The sequence below is a fragment of the Lissotriton helveticus genome, chromosome 8 (assembly GCF_964261635.1).
Source record: "Lissotriton helveticus chromosome 8, aLisHel1.1, whole genome shotgun sequence".
Lineage (NCBI taxonomy): Eukaryota > Metazoa > Chordata > Amphibia > Caudata > Salamandridae > Lissotriton > Lissotriton helveticus.
This window is the reverse complement of record NC_136069.1, coordinates 1,044,577,550-1,044,602,810: the sequence shown is the minus strand read 5'-3', so window position 1 is coordinate 1,044,602,810 and position 25,261 is coordinate 1,044,577,550. Positions and strand designations below refer to the sequence as shown.

General features: G+C 48.4%; 1 protein-coding gene across 1 annotated transcript in view; it reads right to left on the bottom strand.

The window, feature by feature from the left end:
- LOC144773091 (lysosome-associated membrane glycoprotein 1-like) overlaps nt 1-22,193 on the bottom strand; it is a 214,405-nt gene extending 192,212 nt beyond the window's left edge. Inside the window, exon 1 of the mRNA XM_078657906.1 lies at nt 21,525-22,193. Within this exon, the coding sequence (XP_078514032.1) occupies nt 21,525-21,783 (259 nt within the window). The 5' untranslated portion in view covers nt 21,784-22,193. The remainder of the gene's footprint in view (nt 1-21,524) is intronic.
- Between the last annotated feature and the right edge of the window lie 3,068 nt (nt 22,194-25,261).

The following is a 25,261-nucleotide window of genomic DNA, read 5'->3' as shown; positions in this document are numbered from 1 at the left end:
AGTGCCTGCTCCCCTCCATCCCTCGTGGCGGATGGGTGGGTCCCCGCTTGGGGAAATAGCTCTCCTGTGGCGATCGCCAAGCAGGGATCCACAGGGCAGAGGTAGCAGTGGAAAGGGAAGGTTCTCTCCTTTCCAACTTTAGCTCTCCCTAAGGAATCATGGCTCTGGGTTGAGATATGCCCCTGAGTATGGATTCAGTAAAAATGTTTTTAAAAAAAGAAAAATGATGTTTACAAACACGCCTATTGGCCGGCTCATTTTACTTTCATTTTCCTGCAACGACGTCAGTGTGCCCAGGACACTGCTAGTCATTACAAAAACAAAAACCACCACCACTCTGCTCAGGAAGCTCTTGCCGAGCAGCCCGATGAAAAACAAACAAAACAAACAAAACATAAAAACAAAAAATTCCAAAGAGGCCTTTAAATATCTCTCCAGTGTTGGGCAATAGTAGACAGACACATGGGGGAGGTACTGTGGGGGGCGTGGCTTAGGTGCCGATGGGGAAGGCTGTGTGAACGCTGAGCTCCGCGCCTGATCCCCCATATTTCTCCTGTAATGGATGCCTCCTGACACCCCAAACGGAGCTATAGGAGCGGGAGGCGGTCTAGCGAAGAGGGGCACCGAGAAATGCTCAGGGAAGAGCGAGAAAGGGTCGCACTGGCCGCGAGACGGAGCGGGGGTGCCAGCCGCCGCCAAGACTAAAATGGCACTGACCCCAAGTTTCGGTTTCGACTGGGCCTGGCTGTGACGCCGTTGTGTGGGAGGGCGGACCTGCAGCTGGGATCTCGGCCGCCTGAGGAGCGCTGGCACCCTTTAAGGGCGGGGGAGACAATGTGGTGATACTGCGAGAAGGAGCGGCGCCTCGACTGGGAAAATAGGAGCGCCCCAACCCCGAGGTGCGTGTGCGGCTCCTCCGGCCTCTGGAGATTGAGGTGGGTCCCGAGGTGTGTCGCAGCTCGGTGACCGCGGACGGCTGTGCACCGCTCGCGACTCTGGAGCGCATCCCCAGCAAGGAGTGTACCGGGAGAGGATGGGGGCACTGGGAGACACCCTCCCGCGTTGGTAGTAACTGAACCCCCAGCGCGGCAGAGGTACTGGCAGGGCATGAGGTGATGACGCGGTGGTCCACGAGCTGGGGGTGCGCCGTTGAAGGTGGAGGCAGACGGATGTCCTAAAGCGTGGAGCCCACTCGCTGCGGCCTACACTGATCGGCCCTCCTTGAGATGAGCCCTGTAGATGGTACTGAGGCACCCCCGGTGAGTGTAGCGAAGCGCATCTGAGGCTTTCTACTGACGGCCCCTGCCCTTAACACGCAGCTTCCGACTGAGGCGGCAGAGCTGGTGGGGATAGGAAATCTTGCTGGGCGAGGCGGGCTGAGCGGTGGACGAGCACCCTGGCGGGAGCCCCCCTGCCCCAACGAAACTGAGATCAAGCTGCGCAGGTTGGAGGGTGACGGACTCTTTGGACCCTACCCCCACCCCACACAATATTGGAGCTGCGTGGGTATGCTGTGGATGGAGGGATGGATAGGTCGGTGATGACACTGGACTGCCCTGTGGAGCGGTGCGCAGACTGAGCAGCAGTTGCAAAGGGGCGTAAAGGAGGAAGAGCCTGTGACGGCCACAAATAGAGGTGCTGGGACTTTCTGGAGGAAGAGTGGTCGCCTATTGGTGGCGGACTGCTACTATCTGCACCACAGAGAGGTTGGGTGCGCGCCCAGACCAGCCCACTGAGCGAGGAGCTAGCGGTGGTGGAGCTGCGGAGAGGGCCCCGCCGGTGTGGACACAAGTGGATGGGCGATAGAGGGACCTTGCACCCGAGGGGGCCGGGATGGGTGAATAAGACGCACGGGAGGTGAAACTTAGCAGGACTGCACAGTATGTGCGAGTGCGCGGGGGTGCAGGATTGGAGTGCATTGCCAGCTGCGGCCATGGGCAAGCCCCGAGGTCGGAAGGAGGGGGACCCGATGCCTTCGGACGCTGAATCCCCGCCTCATGAGGACAAGACTGAGCAGGAATGGCCACAGAGCATGGGTATTCAACAGCAATTAGACAAAATCTTGGTGGCCATCACGGACACTCGCACTGCTCTCCAGCAGGATATTGCGCAAGTTGCGACGGGATTGGGCCTATTGCGTGCAGATCACTCGAAACTCGTAAATCGTGTCAAGCAGACTGAAACTACACTTCAGGAGGTTGGCCCCGCACAGACTGCACCATCTGCATCACTGGAGGGGGTCTTGGATCGTATCACAGTATTGGAGCGGCAAGCTGAAGAAGCAGAAGGCAGAAACGGACGCAATAACATCCGCGTGGTGGGCCTGCCTGAGAAAATTGAGGGGTCGGACATGGTGGCATACTTGGAGACTTGGCTCCGGACTGTCGTGGCTCCTGAGGGACTTTCGCATTTCTACACCCTGGAGCTGGCGCACCAGGTGCCGGCTAGACCGCCGGCACAGGGCCGCCCTCCAAGACCAGTGGTGGCGCGGTTGCTGCACTTTCGGGATCGCGACCTGCTTCTCCGGAAAGCCCGCAGTGATGGCCCCTTCCAAGTGGACAACAACGACGTCACTCTCTTTCCGGACTACTTGTATTACACGCAGCTGCGCCGTATGTACTTCCAAGCTGTGAAGAAAGAACTGCAGGCGGAAGGGATTTAATATTCCCTATTTTTCCCAGCTAAACTACGCATAGTATTGGACAGTAAGACCCATTTTCATGATACGCCTGAAGAGGCCTGGGAATGGTTGGAGTCCTATAAAGCAGGAAAGGATGGCCAGGAGGTGGAGGCGCGTGAGCTGGTCAGTGACTCTCAGCCTCGCAGATCGCAACGTCTACGGCGCCGCAGGCGTGGCCTGCGGAAACCATCGACCTCGCAAACAGCCATGGAACGCAAGGGAGCCCTGGATGCGGTAGTGGCGATCTCTGGGGAATTGCTACAGACTGCATCGGAGGCGTCTGAACATGGAAGTGGAAAGGAACAAATCGGAGGGGGGATCCTCAGTATCAGATGATCAGAGACTACCGTTGATCACCCCTGGGACAGCTGACGGATTGTTGGATGAGTAGATGTTGGAGTGTTTGTGGGGTTGGGAATTTGGTTTTAAGTAATAGTGTTGCAATGTTGGTATTGGTTGAATGGAGATAGAGATGATTTATATCGGGGGTTTTGAGTGCCTGAGGTCGAAGTGGGGGCGGGGAATGGTGAAGGGATCCGGGGGATCCTGGGAGGCAGGATGATTCAGGGGGCAGCCTTAGATGGTGTCTTTTGATTCATAGCAGATTGTGACCTAGGCCCTATCCAACCCCCACCGGATGGTAATGCTTAGTTTGCCTTGATTTTGCATGGGGAGTGCAGTTGGGGCAGTTTGGATGGGATTCACTATGTTGGTGCCTGTTCTTGGGGGGGGGGGGGGGTTGGGAGGTGTGGGTCGGTTGGGGATTGGAATTGGTTTGTTTGGGGGATATTGCCTGCTGATGCGCCTAATGGTCGCACTGGTATTATTGTAGATTGATGACACTGCTTGGCAGCTGGTGGAGGCGGGCTGCTTTAACCTCTTGGATGCTATGGGAATTCCCCTGCTGTGCTGGGATTTCGCGATCCTCGCACATTCATGACGAGCTGGGCTCGTCATGAGCGTAGCAGGAGGCTACTGCATGACGAGCCCAGCTCGTCATGAGCGTCGAAGGGGTTAAGCGGGTTCTTGCATTGCTCCTATGGGTCCGGCTCCTGACGTGAAATGTATAACCTGGAATGTACGGGGATTGCACTCCATGCAGCGCAGATATAGGATACACTCATATTTGGTCCGTATGGGAGTACAGGTGGCCTTCATACAGGAGACGCACCTTACTAAATCTGAGGGGCAGGCCCTGCAGCGTAGGTGGCGTGGGCAGCTTTACTATATCACTTATTCGGCCTTTGCGCGGGGGGGCGCTGATCTGGATTCGGGCTGGGGTCCCATTTCAAATGATAGATCACTTGGTAGACCCGGGTGGCCGCTATATTGCGGTGAGAGGCCGCTTATATGGCAGCGAGGTGACCCACTGCAGTGTCTATGCTCCTAATGTTGAACAGGCGTCCCTATTGGAGACATTGTCCTCTGGTCTCGCCAATTATTTCAAGGTACCGATCTTGATGGGGGGGCGACTTAAACTCTATTGCTGATGTGAACATGGATAGACCCCATCCTCCATTGCCCACTTCCCCAATTAATAAACTGGCTGGAGTTCGCACTCATTGGCAGGACAATTGGGGACTCATTGACATTTGGCAGGTGCAGCATCCGACGGACAGGGATTATTCCTATTATTCGGCCTTGCACGACCTCCATGTTCGGCTAGACGTAGTTTTCTGTAGTTCTGGTCTGGCCTCCCTAGCGGTCAGCAGCGAGTATTTGACGCGCACCATAATCCGCTGTTGGTGAACTTCTGTTGGATGGAGGAACGCCCTAGAATCCCTCAGTGGAGGCTGCGCCCGGAGATGTTGGAGGATCCAGTCTTCCGCACGGAGCCGAGCGAAGGGGTAGAGCATTATTTTGCAGAAAATACGGGCACAGCTTCGACGGTGGCCCTAGAGTGGGACGCTTTTAAGGTGGTGGTGGTCCGCGGGATCTGTATCGCCAAGTGGGTGGGGGTTAGGAAACTGCTCCTGCAGGGAGTCGAGAAGGCTGAGTTGGCCCTGCGCAAAGCTGATAGGGCTCATTCGGACAGCTCTGGGACACGTGAGGAAGTGCTGGCTCGGAAGGAGTTGGTAGCGGAAGGGGTGGAGCGGCTCCGGTGCTTTGACCACAAGTCCTTCATGGTTAGCGCACATGTGGAACGGGACAAGGTGGGCACTTTATTGGCTTGGCTTGCGGACCCCGCCCCTAGGTGCGTACCTATTCTGGCACTGGCCTCCGCCGCTGGACGACTGGAGTATGAACAAAGTTGTATCAAGGAGTTGTTTCGCTCCTTTTATGCGGACCTTTACACCAGCCACTTGCAGACTGGTGAGGCCGAAACGCAGGCGTTCCTGGAGGGCTTAGATTTACCCGCGATAGATGAGGCAGACACAATTGGGCTAGATATTACGCTGGCTGAGATCCGGTGCGCCATTAAGCAATTAGCGCGCAATAAAACGCCTGGGAGCGACGGCTTGCCTATCGAATTCTACTAGGCCTACATGGACATACTGGCTCCGAGATTACTGGTGATGTACCGGGAGGCTCGGAAGACGGGGAAGTTACCGGAGTCTACTATGGAGGCCATCATAATTCCGCTTCTTAAGCCTGGGAAGTCGCCGACTGACCTGGCAGCGTATAGGCCTCTCTCCATGCTTACCACGGATTATAAAATACTGAGCCGTGTGCTCGCTACTAGGCTCCTTCCACATGACGAGGCTGGTGCATGCGGACCAGGCTGGTTTTATCCCGACGCGCAATACTGCTAGTAGTGTCCGTAGGCTGCTGGGGGTCTTGGATGCGAGGTGTGGAGGGCAGGGACAGTCAGTGGTGCGCTCGGTTGATATTGCTAAGGCATTTGATAGCCTTGAGTGGCCCTATCTGTTCTCTGTTATGACGGCGTTTGGGCTTGGGGCTGGATATGGATATGTTCAGTGGACTAAAATCCTGTCCTCGTCGGCGACCGCTAGAGTTCGGGTGGGGAGGGCCGTTTCCTCCTCCTGCCCCGTGGGGCGGGGCACTAGACAGGGCTGCCCGCTTTCTCCGTTGTTGTTCGCGCTTGCGATGGAGCCACTGGCTGCGCGTGAGAGGATGGGAGGAGCGTACCGGGGCCTGCAGCTCAGAGGCCGCGAACACCATATCTCGCTCTACGCGGATGACCTAATTATGTTCTTGAAGGACGCGGGGGACGCCCTGAGTGGGCCGCGCAACCTCCTCGGCCGCTTTGGGGACATATCGGGCCTGCGGGTTAACTGGGCCAAGACCTGTGTTTTCCCAGTATCAAGTGCATGTGCCCCGCCGGTATTACCGCCCGATCTAGAGTGGGAGCCGCAATGCCTTCCTTATTTAAGAACACAGGTGTACCATACACAGGAGGATTTATTTGAGGGTAATATCGAGAGAGCGATGAGGGGTTTAAGAAGCAGCATGCGATTCTGGGGGTCTCTGCCGTGGTCGGTGATGGGGCGGGTCGCGCTCCTGAAGATGGTGCCGCTTCCGCACTTTGTTTGGACCTTGCCAATACGTATACCGGCGGCATTCTTCCGTCAACTCTGGTCAGCAGTGGGCGGCTTTATTTGGGGTGCAGGTCGGCGTAGAGTAGCATTGGAAACGCTGATGAGGCCGCGGGAGGAGGGAGGCCTTGCTACTCCAGACTTTGAGTTGTACTATTTAGCTGCGCAGTTCCAGGTCCTCACTCAGGCGGTTGCGCTGGAGTTCAGAGGCCCGGAGAGGGAGACTGCACCGGATGTACAGAGACATGTGTTATCGTTTGTGATAATGCAGCAGAGACTGAGGATTGCTGATTTATACATGACGGAGAATACCCTTCGATTTTGTTGGAAACTGTTCCACAGCAGAATTGGAGGGCTGAGGCCTTATGCACCTGAGATACCACTGGGCATGTGCACAGCGCTGCCGCATGGGGGCGGAGTGGGAGGAACTGGGCCTGCAGATGGTGGGTGACCTGTACGCAGATGGAGCACTGTTGCCATACAGTGCGTTGCAAGAATCCTTTGGCCTACCGCGGGGCCCCTTCCTGATGCACGCAGCCTTGAGTGCCGCTCTGCAGAAATATTGGAGTGCTGGCCTTGCTGAACCCCCACTAAGCGAAACATGTCAATATGTGGTGATGGCAGCGGGTACATATAAGGCGAGTACCTGCCTGTATAAACGAATGTTAGGGGATGGGCTTACCCCGCTACAAAGATTGCGGGAGCAATGGGCGGCGGACCTGGAGAGGGACATCCCGGAGACGGCCTGGTCACAGACAGTTCGAAGGGCATGGAAGGGTACTAGGAATGCTAGGTTCCAGTTGATCCAATTCTTTGTGTTACATAGGGCATACCTCACACCAGCTAAAATTAACCAATATTTCCGAATTGACACAGCGATATGCCCCCGATATCGAACTGAGGGGGCGGATCTCAACCACATGCTATGGGACTGCCCTCGGCTAGGCACATACTGGGAGGAGGTGACCTGGGCGCTCTGTAGGGTGACTGAGCGGCAGATTGATACGGACAAGGGGGCGTGCCTGCTACACTGGTTCCCACATACTAGTAAAAATAAGATAACTAGTAAGTTTATGGATTTAGGCCTCATCTTAGCCAAGAGGGAAATAACATTGCATTGGAAGGCAGTGGTTGGCCCTAGCTATATTAGGTGGAAGGCAGCGTTACTTCAATGGGCGGGAAGTGAGAGTTCCATCAGAATGCAGCAGGCGCATAGGTCCCATAATGATAAAGCGCTAGAAGCGGCACGGGCATGGGAGGCCCTGGTGGCGGAACTTCGGATACTAGACAGGGAGGCTGATTCGTGTTCAGTGTCCTCGGCGGGAGACGGGCAGACATGAGTAGCTCCATCTGGACTGAGAGGAATTAGCGCAGTGGGATGCCCCCGAAGCATAGGAGGTTATGAGAAATCCTAATATAGAGCGTACGATGACCCATCAGTACATTACACACATTAATAGTATCTTTGCAACACTTATTACCTGCACAACAGCGCCAGCGGCAGGGGTGGGGGGATGGGAGTTGATTATTGTGCAGGACCAACAAAGGGGCATTGCTTAGGAATTATGAACCTGTATCCAGGCACGACCATGGATTGATTGAGGGGCTGGACATGATACCATCAGAATTGACTGGGGTTTATATGCCTTGTGAATTGCTGCATAATTGTCAAGGCTTCTCTTAACTCGGAAAGTGGACTGCCTGCTATTTGCATTGACCCCTTTGTTTTGTCTTGTTTGGGTTTTAAAATAATAAAAAGATTTTTTTTTTTTAATGGGGGAGGTACATTGTTGTACATTGGCCAACGCCACAATTCTAGGGTTAATAATATTTAAATTAATAATATCAATTTTAATACTGTTAATATTAATAAGAATAGAAATGCTATACTAAGAAAACCAATACCAGATAAAGATAGGGGCCAATATGTATGAGGTGTCCCTCTATGCAGATAATACACTGGTATACCTTAGACAAGCCACATACTCCGTGCAGATTCTGTTTCATGTCCTGAAAGAATTCTGGGAGGTCTCTGGGCTTTGTATAAACTGCAACAAGTCCAAACTATTTCCGATGGTGCAGTGTTAGAGAAATGAATATAGGAGATCTACAGAAGAAAGACATACATTGGGTCACACGTGACTTTAGGTATTGGGCCTCCATATTACGTTAGAGGAGGAGGCCAGCCACAAACTGAATATGGGGCGAGTGATAAATGGTGTTTAATCCTCTAACATTTTAGAATAACCTCCTGCTCTCGCTTGTGGAGAGTTGCAGGGCAAAAAAGGGTACTTCTCGCCAGAAGCTTATGTATCCTGCAGGGCTCCACGTATCCTATTCCATATCAAATGTTTGTGGTCCTTAATGAATTACTGGTAGAGTTAGCGTGAGCAGGAAAACAAAGCAGAACCAATTTGAACACACTAAAATGTGAATGGACTGAAGTTCCTGACAAACAATTTTAAAACATAGCAACACATCTGCAACATGATGCACAGTGGTTAGACGAGGAAAATGGCTGCTGAGGGTACTCACAAGTACAAAGAAGGCCCCCCCTAATTGGCGGAGATGGCCATCTGGAGCATAGGGGCATTTGCCAATATAACTAAAACAAAGTCGGTGGAGAGGTGAAAAAAAAAAAAAAAAAAATTGGTTAGTTAACTCTTGTTGACTTACACCTGAATAATCAGTTCTTCACGTTTTGAGGACGCGCAAACAATCTTTGGAGCTAGACGTGGACAATCCATCCATACACGTGGTTGGCACGTACAGCTATCGGCATTTTGATCACCTTCCCAGAGACTCCTCTATTCACACACACTGGTCATGCTACTTCTTCCCCGGTACAGACACTGGATCACAAACCTATATAAAGCCCCGAGATCAGATAAGACCGTTGCAACCTTATGGGCTTATGAAAAGTGGCACTTGTGTGGAGTGGGATCTCACTGACAAGGAATGGATCTGGGGAGGTTCCACTAGTATCATCAGAGTGCTTCAGATTACCACAGTAAAGTTTCATGCGCATGAATTACCTCACACCAGTTAAATTGTACAAAATGTACACGGACACATCTGACCCATGTGGCCGATGCCACGCTTAAGACATGGACTTCATCCACATGATCTGACACTGCCGGTTATACATGCTGACTGGGAGGAGAGTGCAAGAAAAATAGGGCAGTATTTTAAGGGAAGTTCTACACAGACTATAAAGCCATTTTGCCTCAACTTCATACTGCAGAGGGGGAAGAAAAAGCGCATTCGTACAAAGTTTTTTAAACTGGACATATTAGCTAAACGTTACACAGCAATCCACTGGTTGTGCCACAGATCACCGCCCATGGCAGTGTGGGTATGAGAATCGTCAGGGGCTGAAGAATCCCATTTGAGGAACTTTAGATAGGATGATAAGTTGCAGGAAAATTTGACGACGTGGGCTGCAATGGTGAAGGAGCTTCCTGGTCCAACAGGAACCAGGCATCCTTGAGAAGAACGCAGAAACTTGGACGGATGGAAGAGAAGAGACCCTTAGTAAGAAACACAAGGTTCAGACACCAGACTTACAGGTACCCTCTCACTCATGCATAGACATCCTAGAGGGAACAAACATGATATGTATCCGAGGGGGGACAAAACAGACTGGTTTGGTTGCGAACACTGGCAGGAAAAACATTGAGAGTAGACATACGGAAAAATCTATTATATTCACATCCCAGACCATTAGTGACAAGTGAAACACTGAGACCTAAGAAGTGGAAACATATTCAACATGCCACTGCATCATCATTGCTTAAGGTATGCCAAGATATGCAGGGGACTAGGTGAAGGGAAAATGTACGAACACTAACCGGTTCATTGTTCGTGTGTTGGTGCAGGATATTGACAGAAGAACGACAGGTGAAATGGGAAAAACAAAAGCAAAAAGCAGCCAGCAAAGGTCCTAGCTGGGCATGGCGAACACAATTTTGTCATTGCCTGTATGTCGTTGGTATTTTTTCTTGATTTTACAATGACAGAAATCTGATCAAAAAAATAATAGTTCTTTCAATTGAAGAAAATGGGTACATGCCGGCTAGCTTTGGGCATTGAAGTAGATAACGACGCCTGGGTGGAGTGCTGAATATTGGTCTATCTTCCAATCCTGACCCAAGATGGCTCCTACATACATGTGGCACTACAGCTTTAGTGTTCAATATGGGTTGTCGTCTATTCTTGGGTTAAAGTTCCTGACCCAAGATGGTACCCAGGTAGAACACCTTGTACACATAGCACTACTGGAATGGTCAGGCCTCTACACTGATACGGAGGTAAGGGAGTTCTAGTAAGAAAGATGTAGTTACTTCCAGATTATCAAGTTGTGAACTGATGTTTTATTGTCTCATGAACAGAATAGATTTTTAGGATCTTTTATGGTTACATAACATCGAGGCGCTTTAAAAAAGTCAATCTTATTTTTTCAGTCTCAATTTAGGCTCTAGCCATGTATGTGCACACCAGGTTTATAAAGTGTCAGTAGATTTAACATTGGATTTGAACAATCATGGGGAGTTAGTAATTTGATAATCAACTATTGGCATTATGATGGATTATTCTAGGAGCATGCGAGTCCTAGGATGTGGTAGTATAGGGAGAGAATTCGGCCTATTTTGTATAGTATTTCTATTACAGTTTTTGCATACACTCTGTTTGCGGTTTTTGATTTTTTGTTGGATGTACTTCCATGCATAAAAGGTAGGCGCGATGTTATGCCGGCACTTGATATTTCACACATGGTCACTAGGTGCTGTTTGACTCACGTGACATGTGTTACAATATCAACAATTGCTTCGGAGAAGTACTTGTTTGCTGTGACATATCAGGTTTTATGCAACTCATTGAGTTGTATGGGTTCAGTTTATCACAGCTTTTGTGAGTGTTTCAGCGAAGAGGTATTTCACTGGTTTTGTTTACACACTGTTTTATGAACCATTGGAGATGGTATTTTGTTTTCTTTTTAATTGCGTCACTTGGTGTTGGTTCCCTGAGAATTTATACATATTATGTAATTATGTGTATATAAGATATGGTCCCCAAGCTCTGATGAAGTTGAAATTGATGAAACAGGTTTGTCTAGAAAGGAAGAATAAAGACGACTTTGGAATTTCAGACTGATATTTTGAATTATGGATGACTGGAGAAGAGTGCTCAAAGGATCATTATTTAACTAAACATTAAACAGGATAGTAGAGTTTATGATTGTACCTACGAGGCTAACGCCGGCTTCCTGACTCCTTGGATTTACTCCCTTCCGATTGATTCCTACCTTCCCTGGCATTCACGTAGTTCCCCAGATACTAGAGACGTCCAGCCTCAAACCACTCCGGATTCACTCCGATTAAGCTTCTGCAGAAGATACCCCAGATGCCCGTACCTCCACCGGACCGATCTCGGTTACCCCTGTCCACTCACTGCTTCTAACTAAATTGTAACCTGTCCGGATGATGGCCTAAGACTTATGCAGGCCGAAAGGCCGTCAACTTTCACAGCGCAACTTCTGGTGCCCCTCTTTACGGACACATAACCTAACTGCGTTTCTGAAATTCTATATCATTTGTTTGGATGTCCCAAATATGTAAACTTGTGGCCTTTTTACATTGCCCCTTGTTGCACCCACCACTATCGTCGTATATACCACGTCACAGGTCACTTGCGCCGTCACAAACTTGACGAGCACTTGCGCACAGTATCTTGTTGGTTACATGTCCATTAATGTGACGCAGTGCTACCTTCCCATGTGCTTGTACATATGAAGTGTAATAGGTCCAACATATCAAATACAAGCTACCTTTATATGAATGTGCCTCCCTGTGTTTCTCCTCTTTTGGATCAAATCCATTGCAATTAATTGCGATGCCTAGATTTGCTCTTTAAATGAAACCAATGTTTGAGACACTGCTGTTTGATATAGATTACTGCCCCAGTCTCCTTGTGGTTTACGGGCTGCCTCCTGTGGTCTGATACTGCACCTACCAGAAAGCACCCTTGGAAAAATAGCATTTCTATCCGCCTGCGGTGATTCTTGAATCTGGGTAGAACCCCAATCTTTTATTACCTGTAATCGCACTGCCAAGAATATGATTTTAAGTCGGTAGCCCTATTCCTCCCATGTAAGGACCCCTCTTGTGGAGAAGTGTGGCTCAATGGTTAGAGAGGCAGACACTGATGCAGAGTTCTAGCCCGGGACCAGGGTTCAATTCCTCGCCTCGGCGGGTCTTGGGTTAAAAAATTCCACGGACCTGATAATTCTCACCTCGGTGCCTATTCCAATCATGGAGTCCCACTCTGCAACTCTGGGCAATAGCTTGCTTAATCTCCACAACGGCCCCAACAACGCTAAGGATGCCTGGCCTCCACCTTGGGGGTGCCCAGGAGTGGACACCTCACAGGGAAAGCCAGGATGGGTTCCACAGCGGTATTCGTACAAGCGCCTTGAGACCCTTGCGGGTGAGTAGTGCGTTATACAAGTATCAATTTACATTTACTCTTTAATGTGTTCAGGGCTATCCTCGGAGAGAATAATACTACAACAATGACAGTCAAGTCATCCACCTTTTGTGACAAGGTAACAGACAGCATATGGAGCATTCCATTGCATATACAGAAATGTTGGCAGCATGATCATGTTGTAAACAACGGCCCTGTCAATGAGCAATAGCTGGAGATTCCGCCAACATTTTACATCATGTTTATAGTCATCTAGAATTCTCCCCAAATGTCTAAGCATAAACTTGTGGGGGGTCTTTAGTAATATATATCCTCAAAAATGTGCAGTCTTCCTTAGGCCAGCTTCTCAAGTACGCACTGGGACACAGAGTGGTCTAGGTCTGCTAGATACAAATGTCAGTCATCAACATAAAACTGTTTGATTTCCTCCCATCGTGGGGTCCACCATATGCCTAGAAGTTAGGCATCCTAGCATATCCATCCTGCCAGGAGTTCCAATGATAGGGCAAATAATAAGGGGGCTATGGGTATTCCTCTTGTGTTCACTGATCCAGGAGGAATTGGTGGAGAAAACCCACTTCACTGACTCTTGCTATCGTGGAAATTTACAGCAGACTAACTCACACTCTGAATTCCAGCCTAAATCCCATTCTAGTGCTGCTATCAAATATGGCCTCTCTAAGGAATCTAATGCCTTTTCGGCTGCCAGTAACAAAACTGACTGTTCTTGGAAGGTAACTAGCCAGGCTAAGGCTCTTTAGTCTTCTGACATTCTGTCATGTAGCTCTATGGGGTTTAAAAAGCCAACTGATATGGGCTTATTAGCGAATCTATCACCAGATATAAGCTATTCGCCAGCTCACGCTTATATCGGTCGTCATTCAATTGTGAGGCTAGAATGTACTGGATGATTCATGGCTCATATTTGCTCAAACGTGATCTACATTAAAATACTTACTATTGTAAAGATTTCAGCACAACATGTTCATGCATTACCTGAACAAAAGGAATGAAGTAATAACTCAGATTGAAGACTAACTGAATACGTGGCCCAAGTGGCATACCAAGCAATATACTATAAAAGATTTCAAGAGTTACACGTCATAAACTTCAAATACTCCAGTGTCAAAAATACAGTTTCTCTCAAATACTGTGGTAAACTATAACAATAGGCCATGCCAGCTGAAGGAGACCTCCATTAAAATATATATATTAATTAAACTTTTGCAGCTAAGTCAGTCAAAGAAGCAACAGTACATTGTGTTCACAAGTCTTATTTTTAACCTGCTGGTGAGTCCCACAAACTATTGCTTTACTTGGCAGAGAGAAGCAGTGTTGATTCCAGATTATGCAAAGGGGATGGAACTTTGCCAGCAATACAGAAACCAAGGGTAGCACAAACCGGATATTCCACTGGAGATCCATGCAAGTACTTTAAACAATAACAGGTGTTAGCCTAAGAATGGCATACTTGCACCAAGAGCGCCACCCTTACAAACTAAGGGGGAAGTGGGGTTGGAGGGTCTCAAAGCCCTCTGTGTGTGAGTACAGAGTCATGAAGGGATATAAGAGAATGGTTACAGGGTACTCAACAGGAGACCACAGGTATTTCAGATAACTAAGGCTCAAATAGTTCATGTACGGTTAAAGAATGAATTATTTGCCATGAAGAGCAGCAAGTTAAATTTGAGAAAGTGTAATTAAGTGACACACAAGATGCCAATTTTAATACCCATAGTAGGTTTCCACAAACATACAGAAGTAGCTACTGTTGACTACAGTCGACATATGACCACGAAAGAATTAATAAACACGAAATGTAGCCAGAACTCAGGTAATTCAAGAAAGTCTGGTGTTTTTGCAAGGAATGCATATTTAGGAGGTAGGCATATCAAAGTAAACTCTGGCACCCTCTGCTTAAATGCCAACTAGGTCTGTGTCCACATACTTGCCATCCCACAAAGGAGTATAATATATAACCGAAAGGTCTAAAAAACGACTTACATTAGGAAAACCATCCAAAAGGTCTTTCCCTGCTTCCAAATTAACATTAGGATGATAGTGCGGTTGAAGAAAGTGGTCAGACCAGATCAGGAGCTCTGTCCATGTGATTTTATTAATTTAATTCAGAGTTCTAATAAAATTCCAGAAATCGTAAGGTAATATTCGGAAACTAGTAACCTGGAAAGAAATACAACACTATCTTTTAAGTATAGATACCTCAGAAAGTCTATTCCACTCCAACTGTCTTGCAGTGCCGTCCGAGAACTGAACGTGGTCGGACAGATTGCCCTGATGCTGTGCCCACTGAAACTTCAGGTCCCACTGCAGAGCCCGCATCCGCCACCTGGCGTGATGCACCAGAAGAATGCAGGAGGCCATCAGCCCCAGGAGCCTCAGCGTCAACCTGACTGAGACTCGGGATAAAGGCTGAAAGATCGGAATCAGAGCCTGAATATCCCGAACCCAAAACTGCGCTGAGTCCAGAACCGCTCCGATGAAAAGGAGCTTTTGAGAGGGGCACAGGTGTGACTTCGGCATGTTGATGGAGAACCCAAGCGAGTGCAGGAGGTCGGCCGTAGTCTGGAGGTGGGAGACGACCGTCTGGGGCAAGCCCGCCTTCAACAACCAGTCGTCGAGATAGGGGAAGACTGGAACCCCTGAACTGCACAGATGAGCTGCGACCACCGCCATCACTTTCGTGTACACCTGTGGGGCGCTGGTAAGGCCGAACGGGAGCACAGTAAACTGGAAGTGCTTGTGGACTACCGTGAACCGCAGGTAACGCCGGTGGGCCGGCAGGACGGGGATGTTGAAATAAGCGTCCTGCAAGTCCAACGCTACAATCCAGTCTCCTGGGTCCAGGGCAGCTAGGACCTGAGCCAAAGTCAGCATCTGGAACTACTCCTTCTGGAGAAAGCCGTTGACGTTCCGTAGGTCCAAGATAGGGCGTAGGCCCCCTTTGCCCTTCTTACCGTAGCCACGGTAGGAGGGGAGACAAATCCAGTGTCGGGCGAAGTGTCCAGACAACTGGCCTCCCCCAGTTTGTCTGCCCAGTCCTGGCTCAACTGGCACTGCAGTGCCAGAGGGTCCTCAGACCCCTCCCAATCCCCCTCGTCATCCATCTCCTGGAGGTCAGGAATAAAAGATGGAGCCGGGTAGTCGGTGAAGGGCTCACCGATCGGCGAAGACGGCGCCGGTCCAACGCCGGATCCGGACCGGGGAGGACGCCGTCCGGGGAGGGTGCCGTGAGCGACACCCTTGGTGACAGCGCCAGCGGAGTGGTTGTAAGGTCGACCCTTGACGTCAGAGATCTAGGCCTGGTATTACATGAGTCAGATGCTTCCCGGTACCTTTGGGAGCGTCTTACTCTTTTACAATTGGAGCTGCCAAGATCATGCTGCCAATTAGGAGACTGCGCTTGTGGAGTTTAAGTTAGCTGTTGACGATGAGGGTGATAAAAGCAAAGTAAACTTTTACCCATTTGGTAGATTTCGTTACAATCAAATTACAAACCCATTAACAGGCACTGGCATGCAGCATTTGCACATTAGAGTAAGAAAGACAGGAAGGTACCAGCAGAGAGGGCTGTAGCTGTGATGAAGCCCGTCATGCAATTTAGGGTAAGCACTCTAATGGAAGGAGAGGGCGTGTACACACAAACCAAAAACAGTTTTAGTAGAGAGACGAATACTTCATTAGGCTGAGCTAAGACATGAATGGCAAAGTCGCCAACAAAGGATGCTTGTTGGAGAAAGCAAATGGTTAAAAAGACATATCCAAACCACCAAATATTTAAAGTAATTGTCTGTTTGACAGCTTCGCTTCAACAAAACAAAACAGGCCAACTGTACGATAAATTGTAGGCTCCCAAAACAAAAGAAGCATATTATGGAATCCCAAGTCCAAGTGTTCCATGCCAGGTAGCAAAATACCTTCCGTTGAGAATGTGATATGGGAGAGAGACTACATTGTACAACGGTAGCTTTTTTTTATTGTATATGTATAGGAAAGCCACCATTACATATCACTAGGACTGATCATCATTTACATCAACTCACCCAAGTTGTACTAATGTGAGGGCTATTTTACCACATATAGCAGTACCACTTTTAATCCATATCTCTTGGGGGGGCATATATTTTAAATCTTGGTACTCTGCTAAAACGATTGCGATAGAAAGCACAACTGTATATGAAACAGTGAATGATGTAGTTATTTTTTCAATGTAAAACCAGGGATAACTACAAAAGCATTAAAACCCAAGCACTGTTATAGCCAAAAGGGCTCTGCTTTTGGACGTTATAAGTGTTTAGCCATGCAGCACATTATCTTGGGTGCAAAGCATATAGGTCTAGCCAACCCAAAACTCTGGGGTTCAGGAAAACTGTACTGTAAACTCCAGTGGTCTCCCTGCAAGAAGATGCACCGACCAGTTCTCTACAGGAATTAAATTACTTGAACGAAGTTTTAAAAAGTGCAGATTTAAACTGTTCAAATAGTAAAATCTAAGCACTTTACTGTTTACAGAACGCAGGCTAAGGCCAGTTCAGAACCCAGGTGGCTAGTACCAGGGAGCAGAATGGAACACAGGAAGAGGGAACCAATTGGAAGATTCACCCCGTAAGACCACAGCAGCTACGCTTATAAGCCATTAGGACAGCCCCTCTCTGGCATCTGTGTTATAAGAAGACACCTATAAACGCTGGTGACCACTTCTTCTAATAAAGTCCAGAAAGAGCGCATTTCATCTTGAGCTGTCTGTAAACTGACCGATCCTATCCGGTCCCACCATAAAACAAACCTATGCCTTCAGAAGAACCTTTCATTCACCTGTGCAATAAACACCACCTTTTGCGTCTGCTCTTTATATTCAGCCGGAAATCACCGAGTATTACACAGGGATCCTAGTGCACTTACTTTTTTTCTCAGGTAGACGCATGTTGTGCTGCTGTAGATAAATAACAAATTACTAAGCCAGAGCTCGAGGACTGGAATATGCAGGTCTCTTTTCTTTACATTCTGTTAAAAATATGGCTTACATTTAACATATCTGAGACACACTGAGCAAAAATAAACAAAAAGATCAGGCTGGAAAATTGATCCAAGGTAGGTAGGCTGACACGCACTGCGACCCCGAGCCACATTCACTCTCTCGAGGTGGTTCAGAGTACGACTACTGCGGGACGAACACGCCGTCGCCCCAACTCCATGCCCTTTCGAACATGTCAGACACCTCCTGATCCAGTTATTGCATCCCCTGGGAAAGAAAAAGAGCAAGTCAGTGCTGCTCTGTGAGGGGACTTCTGTTTTTCCTGCAACAGCGTCAGAGCAGGATTGTCCATAGAAAAGCCTAAGCCAAACACTGCCTGAACTACATATCCCAAGGTGACTTGAACACAGACCTGCCCAGCAGAAACGTTGTCGCCAAGTGACACAAAGTGGCTGCACTATAGTGTCTGCAGTAAGCCTTCCATAATATCTGCGTCATCTTGGAACTGACTTTAACTCAACTATGTCAGTCTGCTCTCTTAATTTTCACATTGAGAGAGACGAGATACGATGTAAAGGAGTGCTCTGAACTGAAGACATTTGTGGCCAACATTTTGATAATGGAACCCTAATTAAAACAAGAAATCAGAAGCAACAAGAGTGAGCAGAGAGGAATGTGGAGGGGGTTGCTGAGTGGAAGCAGAGAAAAGGCTATTTTATGGTATGCATTAGCAAATTGAAGTGTTCAGATAAATAGTTCTTGCATCTGAACCAGGGCACCACCTGCACTTCATGGAGCGCCCTGCATTCAACAAGGTGGCTGCGTGCCACTCAAAGCCTACTGAAAGCAGCTAGTGTGCCATTTATTGCCTCAAAACAACACCCAACAGGCGGCATTTTTGCATTTAGGTAAAGAAGCAAAATTTGTGGACGTGGACTACTATCAGCAGGGCGTCTGGGGGGAGATTCTTTTACTTACATGCAAAGACTGTGCTGCGCATTATCAATCTGTTTTCCTTTTATGAAGCACTCAAAATAAGAAGTGACGGGCGAGAGGTGGTGGTGCAGGGACGGCCTAGGGAAATGTGATTGTATAAATTGCTTTGCAACCAAAGAAAAAGCAGAACGTAAAACAGATGGGATAATTGGAACTAGTGGAGTGTGATTGTACTTGGTTGATGCTCTCAGGGAGAGATAAACACAGCAGGGCAAGATAATTGCATGCCATAAACTAAAAGAAGGAGAACAGAAGAGTGACAATGGCCGCAGCATAAGAAGCCTATGCGCTGGACGTAAGCCCACTGAATGAATACAGCATGTCTCGAAGAGACAGCGCGTGAGCTGCCTAGGCTGAACCTGGAAAGGGATCACTCCATACGATTAAGCATGAAAACCAGAAATTAGATTCCCACATCGTAAAACGAGACTGAAAATGTTTTGGGGGGGGGCTAGTTACCATTGCTTCCTAAGTTCAAAAGAATGGTTATGAACCCAAACACGGTCTTCAATTTCCTACCAAGGTAGTGCACGCAGCGTCCGTTGGCCGACGGCAGCAGCCAACGGGTTAAAAAAAAAAAAAAGTAACTTTCAGCCACTGCTTGGACGCGCATAAGCTCAAACGACGACCTCATAGGAAAAGGTCAATCTTTTCAGATTTTATACTGGCTAATTATAAGGTTGTTTATGTCACTGTCGAAAAAAGAGGGGATGAACTGGCGGCCTGAAGAAAAGGGGGAAGTTAGGTTAGAAAAAAAAAGCGAGAGTCTACTAGTTTGCCTTTTCAAGACTTTCACAAAGTCTATGCTGATATCCTCATTAAGCTGGTAACTGAAAGCATATTTATTTAATCAGTGAAGAAGGCGTCAAGGCCTAATCCACCGCTGTCACCCATACACCCTTCGGGTGTTAGTGCGCTTAAAAAGTCTCATTTAACATAACATAACATACAGTCCAACAGTTATTGAGCGAGGGTCAACTTCCGCCTCCAGATAGGAGAGTCTTCCTTTTCAGTTTCTACATTACAAGAAGGTGCACACCTTCCCAAAAATCCAAGGGAGAGTGGTGTGAATTGGTGCATGTACAATTCGCCTCGAGAGCTGGAAGGCAGCTCCTTAACTTATGTAGATTCACCCTCCCACAGGAGTGATTTGCCTGTATTATACATAATGCTCCCTGTTTTCCGTTTTTACAGATAAATACAGACAGAAAAAAATGTGCTTACGGTCTGCATTTATTTTTAAAAATGAATACATACAGTAAATTGTGCTCTCCCTGCAGTCTTTGATTAATTATAGGCTAGCAGCTGAGAATATGGACAGTATGGGAAATTAAAAAAATAGGATTAAATGTATTTAAATAATGGCATGTCAACATACATTTATGGTATAATGATAGTATTCACCAGTGGATGTTTTGTTATGTACTATTTGACAGCTTCAATAGTTAAAACATGACTGACATCAAAGTAAGAGTGTGTCTATCAGTTAAATATGGAAATGTACAGTTTTTCCCTAATTATGCAATAAGTGTTGAAATCAACCTGCAATGGACTTCAGAGGAAACCTGAGGAAGAAGTTGAACCATAGCACCATAAGAGATCTGCATAATCTAGAAAATAAAAGTGTGGCTTTTAGCAGATAGGACCGGGCCAGAAAATAAGCCCGGACAACTAAGGGGCAAAAAGCGTCAACCATTAGCGAAATCAGATCGCTAAATAAGTGCCCCACGTTTGCAAGTCTGGTCAGTTTTGAACTTTTAAAGCCAATTTGTATAGGTGTTGCAATATATTGATGCCTTCGCTCATTTGTGCTGGCAACGTTTGACGTAATGGCAGTAATACGTAATAAATAATGCCCAGACCATAAAACAAGCCTACAAACAGCCCAAAAAAACAGGCCCACGTACTGACGCTGCCAGATAGCCCTATCGGCCAGCCCGACTCTACCTTTGGTAATTTTATACTTTTCGGCTCGAGTGAGCGCAAGCATTACATAAGATCAAATAGGATAGCTGGTTAAAAATGAGACTTTTCTGGCCTACGCCACCACAGCACGCACTAGAACACAACCTCTCTCGGTGTCAACAGGTCAATTAACCGACAACTCCCTCCCCCTCCTCACCCCCACCCCCTAAACAAACTACTGGCCGGTCTCAAAAATTAACACCTGGTCTGACTATGCATTTTACTTATGCACTCCTCTTAAAAGGTCTTATCGAGACGTAGGTTATTTGAAGAGTTTCTAGATTCAGGTGTAATTGAAAGAAAAAAAAATGTAAACCATTTTTTCTTTAAAAAAAAGTAATGATTTCTTGCGTCAGAAGTCGGAAATATGTGCAAAATCCCAGGGCTAACTTTTGTCAAAGTACCAATGGCTCTAAACCAAGTACATCTCAAAGTATATGGCCCAAAACAATCCTTGTAGCATGTTCCGATATTTCCTGTTAGTATAAAGTGAAACCGCAAATACAGCGTAGTGAGGCAGCTGGAAACTTTGCAACATTAGCAAAAAAATACGCATCAGAACACTTCACAACCGCCTTTTTTAAAGTCAAGCTTAAAGAAATGGGCTGTTTATTATGAGCGCTAGTTATTTCTCACGAGGTTTACTTTGGTAAAGTAAAATAAAGTCTCTCGAACTGCCAAAGTAATTCACTCGGTCAACGCGCGTCAAACGGGGAAATGGAGCCGGGTCCTCTTTCGGGTTACCGAAGTCCTTGAGTCAGATGCCATACCCACAATACCCGGAAGAAGACTATACACAGTGGTAAAGTCAGTAAGGCCCCATTCCCAACCTCACGAACCCACGCACAACGCATATTTCTTCCCCTTTTACTTCCACCTGGAAACATTAACAGTTCACCTGACTCACCAAGCAACAATAACGCAGGCAGCGTCCGCCACCAGGAACCGCCCAGAGCCATGATAGTGTAGGGTGGCGTAGAGGTAGCTGCACGGAGTAAGGAGCGCACCCGCGGTGTTGCAAAGATGTATAAGGGGGCAGTTGGTGAAGACTCTGCCGCCGCGCGCAGTCTGCTGTTACCCCTGTGGGTCGAGCTGTCAAGACGGGGCAAGCACAGGGGAGACCTCAGTTGCTCGGCCGCTGATCTATACCAGCGTTGTCGAATCATGTGAGCGTGACGTCACGGGAGGCACGTGAGAGCTGCTGACACCTTTTCCCGTATAATAGTTGATGAGGGATCGTGCGCAGCTTCTTGCGCGCATGTGGGCGGAGACATGGCAATTCGGTAAGCCTTTCAAAGTCCGCCCTTTGTTTCGATTTCCGTAATAGTTGCCTGACTCCGTGATGGACATTGCTTCTTCCACTCTTCTCCGCCCCCAATTTCGATATAAGTCGGGCGATGTTTTGCTCACGCTCTTTTCCGCATTAAGCTGTAGGAAAATCGAGCACACGTGTTATGTTAATCCTTTAGATGCTGCGGCTTGCCCACTGCTCCTCACCCGGCAAAGATTATGAGTAATTTTGGTGCTAGCGTGACCAGACATGATGTATACAAACTAAGGAAGCGTTTTCAGAAGTAATACAGAGAGTGCTTTTGGCTCTGCCGACATTTTGGTTTACATGTTTTGAATGGGCAGAAGTTGTGTGCTTCCACAAAAATAACGCTACCTGTGATGATATTTTTTATTTAGCTGCCTGAAGGTTTAAGTTTAAAGTTTTTTATTATGATTTGGGACACAAATAGGTCCACATAAAATATACACAAAGATTTATGAAAACAGTTAACACATTATACCATGGGTACTCACAAACTTTCTCGGGGGGGGGGGGGCAAATTTACAGTGTGGTTGTGTCAGAGGGCCGCACCAGTGGGGGTAGGGTCAGTGGGGGAGGGGGAGGGGCTAGAGCAACAAACAAAAAACTGTGACCATGAGGTTGAACACAGTTCCCTGCAGCGGACGCCTTCGTCCACTGAGCCACCAGACCCGGCATGCACATCTCTCTCACTCTCACTCCCATCTCTCCCTATTTCTACCTCTGTCTCACTCAGACTGTCTCACTCCCTCTCGCCCTCTCTCTCTCCCTGACTCCCTCTGTCTCACTCCCTCGCTCTCTCTCTGTCTCCCTCTCTCTCCTTCCCTCTCCCTCTCTGTCTCCCCCTCTCTCCTTCCCTCTCCCTCCCTCTCTCTCCCTCTCTCTCCTTCCCTCTCCCTCTCTGTCTCCCTCACTGTCGCCTTCCTCCCTCTGTCCCTCCCCCCTCCCTCCTCCCTCCCTCTGTCTGTCACCCTCCTCCCTCCCTCTGTCACCCTCCTCCCTCTGTCTGTCTCCCTCCTCCCTCTGTCTGTCACCCTCCTCCCTCCCTCTGTCACCGTCTGTCTCCCTCCCTCTCCCTTTCTCTGTCTCCCTTCCTCTCCCTTTCTTTGTCTCCCTTTCTCTGTCTCCCTCTCTTTGTCACCCTCTCTTTGTCACCCTCCCTCTCCCTTTCTCTGTCTCCCTCCCTCTCCCTCTTTGTCTCCCTCTCTTTGTCTCCCTCCTCCCTCTGTCTCCATCTGTATGTCTCCCTCCCTCTGTTTGTCACTCTTCCTCTGTCTCCCTCCCTGTCTCCCTATGTCACCCTCTGCCTGTCTGTCTCCCTCCCTCCCTCTGTCTGTCTCCCTCCCTCTGTCTGTCTCCCTCCCTCTCCCTTTATCTGTCTCCTTTCCCCTCCCTCCCTCGCTCTCCCTCTGTCTGCCTCCCTTTCCCTACCTCCTTTCCTTCCCTCCCTCCTTTCCCTCCCTTGCTCTCCCTCTGTCTGCCTCCCTTTCCCTCTCTCCCTTTCCCTCCCTCGCTCTCCCTCCCCCTCCCTTTCCCTCCCTCCCTGTCTCCCTCCCTCCACCTCCCTCCGTTTCCCTCCCTCCCCGTCTCCCTCCCTCCCTCTCCCTTTCCCTCGCTCTCCCTCCCTCCCTCCCTTTCCCTTCCTCCCTCGCTCTCCCTCCCTTTCCCTCCCTCGCTATCTGTCTCCCTCCCTTTCCCTCCCTCCCTCGCTCTCTGTCTGCCTCCCTTACACACACACACACACACACACACGCAATACCCTGCGCTTCCAAAGTTACAACCCATAGTTCAGTATAACCCTTAGTTTGGTATTTATTGTACCAGTGTCTACCAGTGTCCTCCCATTAGCTCACCTGCCGTCATTAGTAATCTCTCAAATGTACCAATATTAATAGTAGTTCATCAGTTTCTTCTGTTAAAAGAATCCTCGATTAGGCGTAATTCCATGCAGTCAAAGGGCATAACATGAAAATCCCCAAATTCTCACCTTCAGAACTGTAATGTTTTTTCCACTTCTATATCTGAGTTCTAATCTCCAAAAGAGATGCTGCCTTCTATGTTAATGTTATGTTTTAAATTCAGGTGCTGGTGTGTGTGTGTGTATGTATATATATATATATATATATATATATATATATATATATATATGAAGTAGCAATGAGCTCTTGCGCTCTAGAAGGGCACACACGGCACCCCAGCCATCCAACTATTTGCGCCTCTTATCAGCTCTCGCCCAGTCTCCATTTGTGGTGCTTTGATTCCCGACGCGTTTCGAGGCTACCACGCCTCTTCATCAAGGGGAGGTGCACAGCAGCAGACAGAGAGTACACCACTGGTTTATCATCCATTTTATTCGAATATTGATAAACTACGCCCTGAGTGGGCGTGGCTCGGCACGTTGACCATCGGCTTGATGGTACCTGTAGTCCTTGTGGGTGGCATAATCTTCATTGAGTAGGTTGTGCGCTACTGTGTCAATATAAAATCCATAATTAAATCCTTAAGTAGGATAGGAGATTCGGGGCATGTGGGCTGTTTCGTTAGTCAGGGACGTCGTACCGCACTCCGATGAAAAGTTCATCAAAACGGCTTCCTCGCTCCGTTTCAAACGTTCTCCGCGGACAAGGCAGTGCCCCTTCCCATGGCCAAGAGCAGCCGTGTGTAAATATGAAGTAGCAATGAGCTCTTGCGCTCTAGAAGGGCACACACGGCACCCCAGCCATCCAGCTATTTGCGCCTCTTACCAGCTCTCGCCCAGTCTCCATTTGTGGTGCTTTGATTCCCGACGCGTTTCGAGGCTACCATGCCTCTTCATCAAGGGGAGGTGCACAGCAGCAGACAGAGAGCACACCACTGGTTAATCATCCATTTTATTCGAATATTGATAAACTACGCCCTGAGTGGGCGTGGCTCGGCACATTGACCATCGGCTTGATGGTACCTGTAGGCCTTGTGGTGTGGCATAATCTTCCTTGAGTGGGTTGTGCGCTACTGTGTCAATATAAAATCCATCATTAAATCCTTAAGTAGGATAGGAGATTCGGGGCATGAGGGCTGTTTCGTTAGTCAGGGACGTCGTACAGCACTCCGATGAAAAGTTCATCAAAACGGCTTCCTCGCTCCGTTTCAAACGTTCTCCGCGGACAAGGCGGTGCCGCTTCCCACGGCCAAGAGCAGCCGTGTGTAAATATGAAGTAGCAATGAGCTCTTGCGCTCTAGAAGGGCACACACGGCAACCCAGCCATCCAGCTATTTGCACCTCTTATCAGCTCTGGCCCAGTCTCCATTTGTGGTGCTTTGATTCCCGACGCGTTTCGAGGCTACCACGCCTC